We start from the raw sequence: 13583 nt of genomic DNA, 5'->3' as shown, positions 1-13583 counted from the left end.
TTTACATATTAGTTATAACAGAAGCTTTGCATTTTTATTTAGTCATCTTCAGTGTTTGCCATACCTTACATGATAACACATACAGACAATAGTGCATGTCTACGAAGTGTTGCCATGGAGAAAATTGGGACGTCAGACAGACAAGCAGCCTAACTAAAAGTGTAAGCTATATAGTTTCACCCTGCCTGTAAATGCTGCATATGAGGTACATGTTAGTTGGTAGTAGGTTACTATCCAAAAACCACTAAAAATTTTTGTTGTTTCTTTTTTTCAGGGGTGGGCAGGTGAGTGCTTGAATGCACACAGGCATTATTTATGTGTGTGCATTCATAGAAACTCTTCACATTAACAGATTTTCATGAAAAAAGTTAGCATAGAACACGTTATTTACATGATTGGCACTGTACTCTGCAAGAGGAGATTGGAGTGGGTAGAGGTTAAAGCCATGTAGATCCCAAATGAGAAAATATTAAACTCCTGGAAGGATATCACTTTCATTTTGTGAAATCACTAACAGGGGAGGGATGAGGGGACTTCTAGAAATTAAAGTAGCATGTTCAAGTCAATAGCTTAACACAAGGAATTCTTCCAGTGAACATTAGGGCTTGTGGAAGTTGTTGCAGTGACAACAAAGGAGCTTTTATCCACAAAACTAGCAGCTTTCTCAAACTGGTCCACCATTCTGAATGCAGGATTGAGCCATGAGGAACTTCACAAGTGAGAGCTTGTGGGAATGAGAAACAGTTGCCCATCACAACAGGCTGCAGTCTGATAAAAATGCACACAAGTTAGCCACTCCAACAGTCCCCTCCTCGTGTCTTAAGGTATGTCTACACTGCTGTTAAACACCTGCAGCTGCATGTGTCAGCTGACTTAGGTTCACAGGGCTTGGGCTATCTGTGGTTGTTTAACTGCAGTGTAGACATTCGGGCTCGGGTTCCAGCCTGGGCTTTGGGACCCTGCAAGGGGGGAGACTGAAAAGCAGCGGTAAAGGTGATGGCTTTTTTTTGTTTGCAATATGGGTATTACCCAATATTATTATTAATTTGTACTATTGTCATACCTATGAGCCCTAGACATGGACCAGGACCCAATTGTGCTAAGCGCTGTACAAACTCAGAACAAAAAGACAGACAGCATATGGTGGATGGCGAAGAGATGAAACTGAGATTCTACTCTGAAAATTGAGACTAAACTTTGGTTCTACTCTGCAAGTTCCATGTTTATGTCTCAGATTCCATGTCAAGAGGTTTTTTCTCTCCTATAAATTCCATCCCTGGCTCCAAAGGTTAAGCTGGGTTCTTTGATCCTACCTTAAAAACTACAGTTGAGTGGATAAATTTTCCTTCGCTTCCTGTTTCAGGCTGTTAAACAGCTGCTGTTCCCCCCCAACCCATACCCCACCCATACCCAACTACGTTTGCGAAGCTCTGGGCTGGGGTGAGGGATGAGGCTATGGGGTGCAGGAAGGGGCTTGGGATTTGGGGGGGCTCAGCACTGAGGCAGGGGATTGGGGCACGGGCTTACCTCAAGTGGCTCCCAGTCAGCGGGGGTGCTAAAGCAGGCTTCCTGCCTGTCCTGGCACCGCAGACCGAGCTGCGCCCTGGAAGCAGCCAGCAGCAGGTCCAGCTCCTAGGCAGAGGTGTGCAAGCAGCTCTGCACGGCTCTCGACTGCAGGCACCACCACCCCCAGCTCCTGTTGGCCAGTTCCCGGCCAATGGGAGTGCAGAGCCGGTGCTTGGGGCAGAGGCAGCATGAGGAGCCTCAGTCGGTCACCACCACCACCCCCCGCCTAGGAGCCAGACCTGATGCTGGCTGCTTCAGGGCACAGTGTAGTGTCAGAACAGGTAGGGACTAGCCTGCCTTAGCTGGCCAGCACCATCGACAGGACTTTTCATGGCCCGGTCAGCGGTGCTGACCAGAGCCGCCACGACCCAGTGCTGGGTCACAACCCGCAGTTTGAAAACCACTGACCTAGGGCCACAGGGAAGGCAGTTCAGGGGACTGGGGAGAGAGTGCAGAGGGCTGGGTTGCAGCCAATGCATAGGGGACAGACTATGTGGGGAGGACTGGTGGCAGTCCCTGAATGGGGGATAGAGACCAAGGTACAGTCCGGAGATGAAAGGGTTGAGTGCTGGGGGACTGGGTGCTGAAGGCAGTTGCTGGGAGGTAGTCCCTAGGTGGGGGAATGAGTGCATGGGGGCCATTCCTGGGTGGGGGACTGGATTCCGGAGGTGGCAGTCCCTGGGGAAGAAGGGCGTCAGTTCTGCCCTGGACAGGGCACCCTGTCTCTGCATCGCAGGCACGTGTCCCAGCCCAGTATTGAGGGGGAGGGTCTTGATGCTGGGGGGGATAGTCTCAGGGGATTGGGTGATAGAGGAGCATTCTCTGGCTGGGAGGGGTGGGGGGCAGTCCCTGGATGGAGGGTCTGGGTGCATGAGGAGCAGTCCCTGTCTTGGGGGGCACTCCACACCAGGCAGGGCTCCTGAGCTTTGCAGGCAGGCTCCGGGTGCTCAGCCCAGCCGTGCCGCCAGCAGCAGTTTAGAATCTAGGGTGGCAATACACCATGCCATGACACCCAAATTAATTAATTTTAAGAGTTAATGTTTTCACTTATTTTGCTCATTTAAAATACTCTTGGTAGACATTTGCCAGTGTTGAAATGAAAGGTATTATATCGGGCTGAATCGTATTGTTAAATACTAAGCCTTTTTTGGTAGATAGTGTGTGGACGTGGCCCGTGTAACACACAGAGAGCTGCATATGCAGCCCGCAATGGTAAATAGGTTGAGAACCGCCTGTGGCTCATGAGCCACAATTTGGCCACCCCTGCTCTACAGTGCAGACAAATGCAATAATTCCCTGGCAACAGTGACATGAATAGTCGCTATCAAGCTAAAATAGCTTTAGAATTATTCAGTAGAACTGCAAAGCTGCCCAAGACCCTAAAGGTCTATATAGAGAGTAAGAAAAGTATTTTTGGCAGTACATACCAGAGGCATGTTATTTTTAATAAAACATAGGGGAGAGAAGAGGGTGCATGTCATAGGTGCCAATTCTGTGGGTGCTCCAGATCTGACAAATCAGACTCCTGAAAAGGGTACAGTGATCTGTAGAGGTTGAGAACCACTGACTTCTAGCATTATTCTGGTTCCAGGTCTCACTGCCTGGAGGACCCACTCACAATAGAAGGGTCCATCACTACAGAATTGGGATTCAAAGGCATTCTGCCTGCACTATAATACAGAGAGCCTCAAAGACACTTTAGTGAGTGCAGATTCTCCCAAACTGCATAGTGTCAGGAGACAGAAGCACTTCATAAAACTTCTCTAAGACATTTTTGTGCACTGTAGTCACTTCAGCACATCAGCCAGATAATACTTACCAGTGTTTGTTGCCTTGGGAACAAGCGTCGGCAAGTACTGTTGTCTGGTTTGTTGAATTATATTATAGTCTAATTAGGTCAGTCTATTGCTACATCTTCCTCTGCTAGCTGTAGAAGGTATTCCTGTGCTTGGAGGGCTACAATGACCTCTCATTATTGCAATATGAAAGGTGTCAGGCAGATAAATTGCTGGTTTGTCTCCTGCATTCTGACACATGTGGCAGGGTTTCCTATATCAGGTGCAGCACAGATATGCTCATGTAACCTTTAACAGGTGCCTAAGGCTTTGTTGACAGGACAAAGGTTTACTGGTAATACTATACAACCCTCCCTATTTACTCCCAATATAAAAGTGTCTTTTCTTGGTTTAGTTTAAACCTGTTCCCAAACAACAATAGCTAAACTGAAAGAAGGAGCACACATACCAAATCAGAGTGTCTATACCAGATTATACTGGTATAATCATATCAGTTTAAATTCACACCTTAATTTATACCAGGATAATTTTCCTCTGTAGACAAGCCTCAGACTGGGCAAAGTAGGTCTAAGATCATAATGCAGTCTCAATCTGATACTGATGGCAGTGGCAGTCTTGTGCATTACTTACAGTTCACTCGCGGTCATTCTACAGCATTTTTACTTTTCTAGTATTTGTTACTTTCTCCACTGCATACTTAATTGATGTTTGCAAAGTACAGTGAAATCCTTGGTTGGCAGGCATAAGAGACAAGTATAATTTTAGTTGCATCTATATACACTGCACCGGCACCTCTATTTGAAGATTTCCATTTCCAAACCGATATTATTAGTTGGGCCTTTGGTTTTACATAAACATTAATTAAGCCCTAGAACGAAGATACCTGACAATTTTTTAAAAGCGTGGAACATATATTTTATCTATTTAAAAATGCTAAGACAGCTATGAAGATCCATGAGTTCCAGTCTCTAGGATTTCAGCCACTTCTCATTTCACATCTGTTCTCTCTACACAGAGCTTGTACACACTACCACTTATGTCAGCATAACTTCTGTCAGTCAGAAGGGTGTGACTAAGCCACACGCACACCCCACCCTCCGAGCAATGCAAGTTACACTGACCTAAGTGCCAGTGTGGATAGTGCAATGTCGGTGGGAGAGCTTCTCCCGCTGACATAGCTACCGCCGCTTGTGCAGGTGCAGTGATTATACTGACAGGAGAGCTCTCTCCCAACAGCATAGAGCGCCCTCACCAGACGCACTGCAGCTGTGCTGCGGTAGTGCTTCTAGTCTAGACTAGCCCATACCATATGCGGGCTTATGGCACTCACTGCTACAGGGGGAAAACGAGAAGTACTAGGCTGAGGAGAGCTGGCTGACATGAGCAAGAAAGGAAGAAGCAGACACAATAAGGAAGCACAGGCAGAAGACAGCAGCACAAATTCAGGAGACTCAGTTAAATAAACCGCAATAAGCTATTTTTTAAAGAGTGGCATTTTATTGAAGTGGGAGTTTCACTTAAACCTGCACAATAGAATACTAGTTTTCAAATATTTTACAATTATTTATTTCAATTGTCTTGCTCCTAAATTAGTTTTTAAAAAACCCTAACCTACACATATACCATTAATTCAAATCATGGTTAGAACACCATAGTTCTTAAACACAAATATTGGAAAGAAAGGAAATTCATAGTCAGAATTCCACAAATATCCTTAACTCAGCCATAAAACCCTACTTCTGCGCGTGGTTCCACAAGAAGCGTGGTTTCCGTAACACTTAAAGCACATACTCTGGAAACAAAACCAAATTAAACCCAAGGGTAGTATGTAGTCATATTCTGGTTATTGTTACTCTATTTATTACCATCACTTACAGCCTGTGATGGGGCAGACAGGCCCCATGCTGGCAAGGAGGGGATTGATGAGGGTCTGTAGTCCCAATTGGCCCTGCACCTCTATACCTGTAGCAGATGTCAGGAGAGAGGAGGGGAATTAAAAGGAGGTGGCCCAGCTCAGTTTGGGGTTGACAAGGAAAGAGAGCAGCGCTCTACTCCTCTTGGTAAGGGAAGCCTTGTTTCAAGCAAGAGTCTGAGAGAGCTTACTGCATGGATGAACCTCCAAGCAGATGGGACAACCAGCCCAGAAAGACTAATTAAAAGGACTGGTTGCATGAAGAGAAATCCTGGGCAGGGTGGGGTGTGACTCTGTCAAAGACTTAGAATCACAGAATCATAGAATATTAGGGTTAGAAGCAATGTTCGCTCTAATTTTTGACAGGCCGTGTGCGCAAAAAATTTCTTCTGTGCAAATTTTTGTGCATGCGGTGTTTTTCCATTTGCAAGGGGTTTATGCACACACGTGCACAGCTTAGAGGGAACAGTGGTTGGAAGAGACCTCAGGAGGTGATCTAGTCAAATCCCCTGCTCAAAGCAGGACCAACACCAACTAAATCATCCCAGCCAAGGCTCTGTCAAACCGGGCCTTAAAAGCCTCTAAGGATGGAGATTCCACCACTTCCCTAGGTAACCCATTCCATTGCATTGGAACTTCTCAGATTACCCTGGATTTGAGTTTGTAATATTCATTTGTCTTTTGGACTCTAATATCCTGGAAGAGATGGAGTTAAAGTGTGACCTGCCTGAAGGGCAGAGTCATGGGAAGACGTGGACCACTGGAGGACTAGTGTGGCTGTTGGGGTGCCAGATGGGGAGAGAGCTGCCAGAAGGCGCTGCAGCGGTGAGTCCACTCTTTTTTACATTGAAGTTTAATTTTCCTGGTTGGTTACTATTGTCTCATAACCCTAATAACATTTAAATATAGTAGTTCGTGAAAAGCCAGATTAACTGTCCTGGTCATCTCTAATCATACATTTAATAGATAAAATGTGCAGTAGCAGAGAATCTCCCAGAGCTGTTCTAAGAATATATATTGGCATTTAAAATGCCAACAAGCAGACCTCCAAAGCACGAAGCAACCCTAAAAAAAAGTTCCCAGCTTGAGGAAAAGATTTGTTCCCAGAAGAGAGAGGCTGTTATGCCAGGAGATCAGATTACCATGGCACAAAGGAGTTTCAGCAGTAGGGACAATCAGAATTCTTCACCAAATGTTCTACCCTGCCTGCACTAGGCAAACTCTATCCCTCTCACCACAGTGCCCTTGGCTAGCCCCACAGAAGGGGGGTGGGGGAAGATCTCATAAAACAGCAGGATAAAAGATGCAGGGACCACCTCTAGAGATGAATTATTCAGGCTCTATTCTCATTCAGTCTTTCCCTCCTTTTGCAAGGCTACAAAATATGCCAGCTATCTTGGCGTTTTCTGTCATCTGGACACTTGTAGTAAGAAACAGAATCTGAACCAAACTTATTGTCAATGTCAACTTGTAGTAGATTCAAACCAGGTGAAAAGCTCCATGTCAATTACCAGTCACGTGTTAATCAGACTCATTTTAAAAAGTACTTTGGTAAATAGATTGATAGTGTAAGTAAAAGTTCTGAAAATAATCTGGCAGAATTTGGCATTACGTTCAAGTTTTATGCAATGATCTTACATTTTAGTTAATCCTGTTTACTTAATCCTGTCTCTGTGCAAGGGCATTGACTAGATGATCTCTTCAGGTCCCCTCCAATCCTACATTCCTATGATTCGGTACCTTGACTTTCTAATAAATCAGGTTGTCTAATTTAATTTTACATTATTCCTGTGCTGAAGCTTCTATCAGCTTCCAAGCAATGTTATTCTACACACTAACAGTCTCACTATTAGGAAATAATGCCTAATATTCAGCCTAATTATCTTTGTTTTAAATTCATCTTATTAATTACTCCTAGTTTTAACCACTTACCAAAAAAGGTTCCAAATTTCGTGTTCCCCACTTTCCTGAAATTCAGACTCAAAATAATACTTTTAAAAAACACAGAATTAGTCTCCCTTTCCCCCACATTGAATAACATCAGTAAAAATTAACTCACTTTTCCTTTTTTTCCTGTTTGTGTGCTTCTCTCGTAAGCTGAGCAGCCTTTCTGCTGTAAGGATGGATGACTTTTTTCTCTTGCCCTCCTCCTCTGCCCTTTGGTACTTTTGGCTGAAATGAAACACAACAAGGAATAAAATGAGACACTTTTCAGTTTCCTTCACAAAGTGTCTCATAAGCTACTGCAACCAGAGTAAAAGACTGCTCAAAGGGAAGCCAGCAGCACCTTATCTTGAGTGACTCTCTTTGAAAGAGCATGCATTGACACCTCAGAAGGTCCAAAATTCATACAGTGGGTTTAGGTGGGCTTGTATAAGTTATATTCTTGTTACTCCTTGTGTTACTGAGAATAATAAAATGCAGACTCCCGAGTTCAGATTCCAACACAGCACATGCAATATGAAAATCAGGCATACAAACTGATGGCTGAAGCAAGCATGCAGTTATAACACACATCAACTCTGAACTAAAAAAAGATAAAATTTGTTACAGGCTGCTACTCTTCTACAAACAGAAAATACCTTCCTTCTTACAGAGCTCAGTGGTGAGGAAACTTTAAATTACCTCTCCTAACAAGGATGCAATTTCCAATATACCCTAATTTAAACTTTGCCCAACTGACGGCTCCATTTCAACCCTTATCAGGAACCCATTTAACTTGCACAGAAGGAACCAGATTGCAGCTGCCACCCACAGAGACTACATGTCATTTTTTCTTTTCTTTTTGCGAATACAGACTAACACGGCTGTTACTCTGAAACCTGTCAAAATACAATGCTCCATCTTGGTCACTTCTGTACTAAAGGACTTTTACAAATAGAGATAAAGTTATAGCTTTCTGCAGTGTCAGTGACTCAAGTGCATTTGTATATGTTCTAAAGAAAAACATCTTAAACATTCGGGTAACAGGAAGGGGCTCTTTTTGAAAAGGAATACATCGCAAGCCTCATCCCCACACCACTCCATTTCTCAGTTCTCAATTTTTTGTTGTTGGTTTTTTTGTTATGAAGTTTGAAGGTTGCCCCAAAAAATTAATGGAAAGACTACTAAGGACTGTGATATTGAGGAATATATAGGGAAGAAAGAAAACAAGAGTAAGCTTGGTCATAAAGTAGTGATCCTACACTAGTGTTCACAAGTTTATTACTGTGATGATTTAAATTTGCATACACTGCTTCCTCTAGCACTTCTTGAGAACACACCCTGAAGCTCCACTAATTTAAAGAAGGTATTAATAGCCAACTATTGTTGCTCATGTGACTTCAGCCCAATTTCATGCCAAACTGGAAGCAACAGCAACATAAACAAGGCAGCTTTTTTTGTTTTGTTTTTTTTTTAAATCATGCCATAAGCGGCAAGGAATTTTCCTCTTGAATCTTACGCACACCACTGTGCCATAATAACTTACTCCTGGCCAAAGAGCAAGTTATATTGTATTCTATTTGATTACATATATACAGGGCACTTAAAAACATACTGCAACATGAACTTGTTTTGTAACATCACAGAAAAACAAACATAAATAGGAAGCTCTGTAGTTTCCATTGTTGGGGGCATCACAACGTGGATCAGGCAGAATCTGTACTAATGAACTGCTGTATATGCATTCCAAATCTAGCTTGAGGGCTTCAACACCCCCTGCTACCACACAAGTGACATTAGCATCAGGTGATCAACTACACACTTGCATGCTTCTGTCCTAAGTCACCCTGCTGCGTAAGGGCCAAGAAGATAAAACATAGGAGAAATTAAATGTTTAAAACCAAGAGATGACCAGAACCCATGGTGCTGAACTCATTTTTAATATCTATTTTCAAAATCTGAAACAAAAAGTTTTTCTGGCTTTGAAATGGAATTGCAGTTTGATGGCCTTATTCTAGTCCACATCACAAAAATGTGATGCAATTTGGCACAGCCTTCTACCCACAAGACTGGAACAGAAATTTTTCAGTTTAGGATTGCAGTTTCTAAACAGAATAGTGGTGGGAAGTCTAGAAAAACATAGATAATTGCTCTCGTCAAGTCATTGCTAACAATCCTAGACTCATTTGCCCATCCAGTTCAGAAACACACTGAAATACAACTGTGAAACAGCAATACACATACAAGCAGACTACTTGCTCAAAACTTGAGCCAAAAGTGTCCAGAAAAACAGATACGTTTCAGTTGCTGTACCTTGATCAACAATGCAGAAAGTACAAATTAAAAACTTTCACCAAACGCTTTCATATCTATTTATCTTAACTAATTCATCCAGACAGATACTCCTTGCCCTGCAGATACTCCTTGAAATGGACTGATTCAGAAGCAGTTAACATATTTACTACCACTTGTTATTTTTTCATTCTCCCTGTTTGGTATGCGTCTTCTACAGATAGAGAAGACCTCTAGCTGCAATCCTGTTTGTTATGTTCATTTAACTTTTGTTTGTTTATAGTCTCTATAACAGAATGATTTTCTGTCCTGTTGATTTAACGTAGAAAAGGAAAGAACCAATTTACTACCTGAGCATTTACAGAACACTGATCCTATTCCAACTTCTGCAACATGTTTTAAATTGCCTTTTCTGATGATAGAACAGCTTAAAAAATGGCCTGGTTAAAGAACCTGCAATTAATGGAAGAGTTTTTAAAGTACGCTCTGCTGTACAACAGCAGATTTTATTCACGGCTAGAATCAAGAATTACTAAATTTTTTTTTAAGTGGAGAAAGAAAAGTTTGCAAATTGGAATGTATGTCAGTGGACACCATTAAATATGACAATGTATAATTTTATTACACTAGTTTCCCTAGTCCCCACACTTACAGTAGGAAAATCAAATACACCTGCTGAATTTGCACATGCCAAACTGCAGGTACAACTCTGGGGGCGGGCTATAAGGCTATTTTGAATATTTGGCCTTGAAAGCTAAAATACCTATTTTAGAGGAATTCCCCATAAGCATATAAACAAAATAGATTATTATCTTGACTTTAGTAAAGCTTTTGATACTGTCTCACAGGAACTTCTCACAAACAAACTAGGGAAATGCAACCTAGATGGAGTTACTATAAGGTGGGTGCAAAACTGATTGGAAATCCATTCCCAGAGTGTAGTTATCAGTGGTTCACAGTCACGCTGTAAGGGCGTAACGAGTGGGGTCCCGTAGGGATCAGTTCTGGGTCCAGTTCTGCTCTATACCTTCATCAGTGGTTTAGATAATGACATACAGACTACACTTACAAAGGGTGAAGACAATACCAAGCTGGGAGGGGTTGCAAGTGCTTTGGAGGATAGGATTAAAATTCAAAATGATCTGAACAAACTGGAGAAATGGTCTGAAGTCAATAGGATGAAATTCAATAAGGACAAATGCAAAGTACTCCATTTAAGGAACAACCAGTTGTACACATACAAAATGGGAAATGGCTGCCTAGGAAAGAGTACTGTGAAAAAGTATCTGGGGGTCAGAGTGGACCACAAGCTAACACTGTTGCAAAAAAAAGCGAACGTCATTCTGGGATATATTAAAGGAGTGTTATAAGCAAGGCAAGAAGCAATTCTTCCACTCGACTCCCCGCTGATTAGGACTCAGCCTGAGTATTGTGTCCAGTTCTGGACGCCACATTTTAGGAAAGATGTGAACAAACTGGAGAGAGTCCAGAGAAGAATGACAAAAATTATTAAAGACCTAGAAAACATGACCTATGAGGGAAGACTGAAAAAATAGGGTTTGTTTAGTCTAGAAAATAGAAGATTGAGAAGGGAGATGATAACAGTTTTAAAGTATGTAAAAGATTGTTACAAGGAGAAGGAAGAAAAATTGTTTTTCTTAACCTCTGAGGATAGGGCTTAAAGAAGCAATGGGTTTAAATTGCAGCAAGGGAGGTTTAAGTTGGACATTAGGAAAAACTTCCTATCAGGGTGGTTAAGCACTGGAATATATTGCCTAGGGAGGTTGTGGAATCTCCATTATTGGGGATTTTTAAGGGCAGGTTGGACAAACACCTCTCAGGAATGGTCAAGATAATACTTTGTCCTGCCTTGAGTGTAGGGGACTGGACTAGATGACCTCTCAAGGTCCCTTCCAATCCTATGATTCTATGACTTAAACCATTTGGACTGCTTACATTAGGCATGTAGAAAAACTCAGCAGAATAGAAAGTAAGACTTACACCTAAACCTTACTCCTTTTTTTGTAATAAAAATATATATGCAACAGTATTTCTAATTGTTATTAAAGGAGTAAAGATTTTGAAAAGAATATAGTCCCAGGGTATACCAAGTTATGCTATAGATTTATTAGTTCTCTTATCCTGTAGTATGTTGAGGTAAAACAATATTTTTATGAATACAGCTGAAATAAATTATCTATTACGAAATGTATGCATTGCACAGCTTTGTATATTAAACACAAACTTTGCAAGTTTGTACTTTTAATAATATGGTGTAGCAACAGACTCCCAACCCTATCTAAGCAACTTGGATATTTAATTTCTATTAGAAATCAGTAGGGATTATATGTCCAACACCCCCACCTGATTTTGAAAAAAATCTCATCTATATAGTCTTCATATTGAGCTAAACAAGTCTATATTTTGGTATTTTAATATGCTGGAAATGAATCGATTGAAAAGAGGCGTAGCAAGGGCAGCATGTTAGGATCTCCTGATTACTTGTTATTTTGGTCTTTGTTTGTATATATATTTTCAAATTGCAGCGGGGAAGGTTAAGAGTGGGTGTGCCGGGTAAGGCAGGTGGAGCGAACAGCGGGTAATGAAGGACTGTCTGGCCGCAGGGGAGCGGCGGGATCCCTTCAGTGAATTCTTTGCGGAGTTCCCAGGCTTGACTGACTTCAAAGCGCAGAGTAACCGTAAGGGAAAGTAGATTGGTGCAGGGCACCAGGTGGAGGACCCTGACACACAGAGGCAACGAACGACCCTTCCAGACACCCCAACGCCCCCGCTCCAATGTAACCTGCCAGCAGCCCCACGGCTCCTCCCTGCCTCCAGCACGGGCTTGAGCCCGCGTTAGAGGTAGGCAGAGGGGCCCGTGACGCGGGCGCTGGGGAAGGCACCTGCCCCCGGGGAAGCTCCTCGCTCGCTCCCCGGACAGGCGGCGAGGCACCGCGGTTCTGCGGCGAGCGCGGACGTGTTGGGCTTCGATGTTTGTGCACGTGGCTCCGCACGTGCTGGTTCCCCCGCAGGGGCCGAGCGCCACGGACCCTGGTGTCGCCCCGGCGCGGGTGCTGGTGCCTCGCACAGACCCCGCTGCTCACCCCGGCCGCTCTGCGCGCCCCCCTCCCCCGCTGAGCTGGGGCCCGGCAGCGCAACAGGCGACACCCCCGCACTCACCATGGCGCGTCCGCCGAGCGAGCGGCGCAGGCAGGCAACGGCGACCCGTGCGTGGCGCGGGGGAGGGGGGCACCTCTGCAAAAGCCGGAACTGGGCGTCCGGTCCGCCGGGAAAAGAGCCCGGCTCGGTGCCTCGCTCCCGAGCGTCCCGTTCCGCCCGCTCTCGGTGATTCCGGCGCCGCGTCCCGGTCCTCGCCAGCGTCCCGGGCGCGTCGCCCCAGCGGGGGAGGGGCCCGCCCTTCCTGCTCACCCCCAGCCGCGCGCTACCCAGAACAGGGCTGGAGGAAAAAGCAAGTCACAACCCCGTGGGCGGGTGTGGGCCAGCTCCGGCCCGCAGAGCACCGTTTTCCTCGAAAAAAATCTCAAAAGGAAACCAAGATTTATTAAGGACGTTGTGGGAAACTGTTGCCACTTGACTGATCCCCCATCAGGAGCAGCAGTTGATAATACAGTAATAATGGCCGAAAGCAAATGTGTCCTTAACACTAGCAAACAGACCGAGGAAGTCAGCAGTTCTCAGTGCTTTACTTCCGCACTAAAAAAATAAAAATTCTGTGCACAATATTTTAAAATTCTGCAAAATTTTATTTATCAAATAAATGTGGAGGCTCCAGCATCGCATTGGGGTGCATAGGCCACTATGTTACGAATTATACCTGATAGGACACACACACAACTGCTGCGAATTATACCTGATAGGTCATGCACAGTTCGAATCTAGGCTGAGGCACATAAACAAAGTCCACAACTGCAGAGTTCCCAAAAACACCAGGTTTATTACACTCGAGCGTGGTGCCCCCCTGCTAGCCAGGAGGGGACCCCGAATACAGATTATACAAAGGTTATATACTTTTTAGCAAAGCATGTTGCCCTCGTGCATCGGAAACCTTAGCCAATAAAAAAAACCCTTTTCTT

At 43.9% G+C, this 13583-nt stretch overlaps 1 protein-coding gene across 3 annotated transcripts in view; it reads right to left on the bottom strand.

Moving 5' to 3' along the window:
- TMA16 (translation machinery associated 16 homolog) overlaps nt 1–12843 on the bottom strand; it is a 56668-nt gene extending 43825 nt beyond the window's left edge. For all 3 annotated transcript variants that reach the window (XR_012158610.1, XR_012158611.1, XM_073341535.1), the window contains exons 1-2: nt 12670–12843; nt 7334–7446 (exon numbers count right to left, since the gene is read on the bottom strand). Coding sequence is in view for 1 of the 3 variants with exons in the window: in XM_073341535.1 (XP_073197636.1) it covers nt 7334–7446; nt 12670–12672 (116 nt within the window). In the remaining 2 variants the exon portion in view is untranslated. The remainder of the gene's footprint in view (nt 1–7333; nt 7447–12669) is intronic.
- Between the last annotated feature and the right edge of the window lie 740 nt (nt 12844–13583).

Source organism: Lepidochelys kempii, chromosome 4 (genome assembly GCF_965140265.1).
Source record: "Lepidochelys kempii isolate rLepKem1 chromosome 4, rLepKem1.hap2, whole genome shotgun sequence".
NCBI lineage: Eukaryota > Metazoa > Chordata > Testudines > Cheloniidae > Lepidochelys > Lepidochelys kempii.
This window is presented reverse-complemented; position numbering and strand designations above follow the sequence as displayed.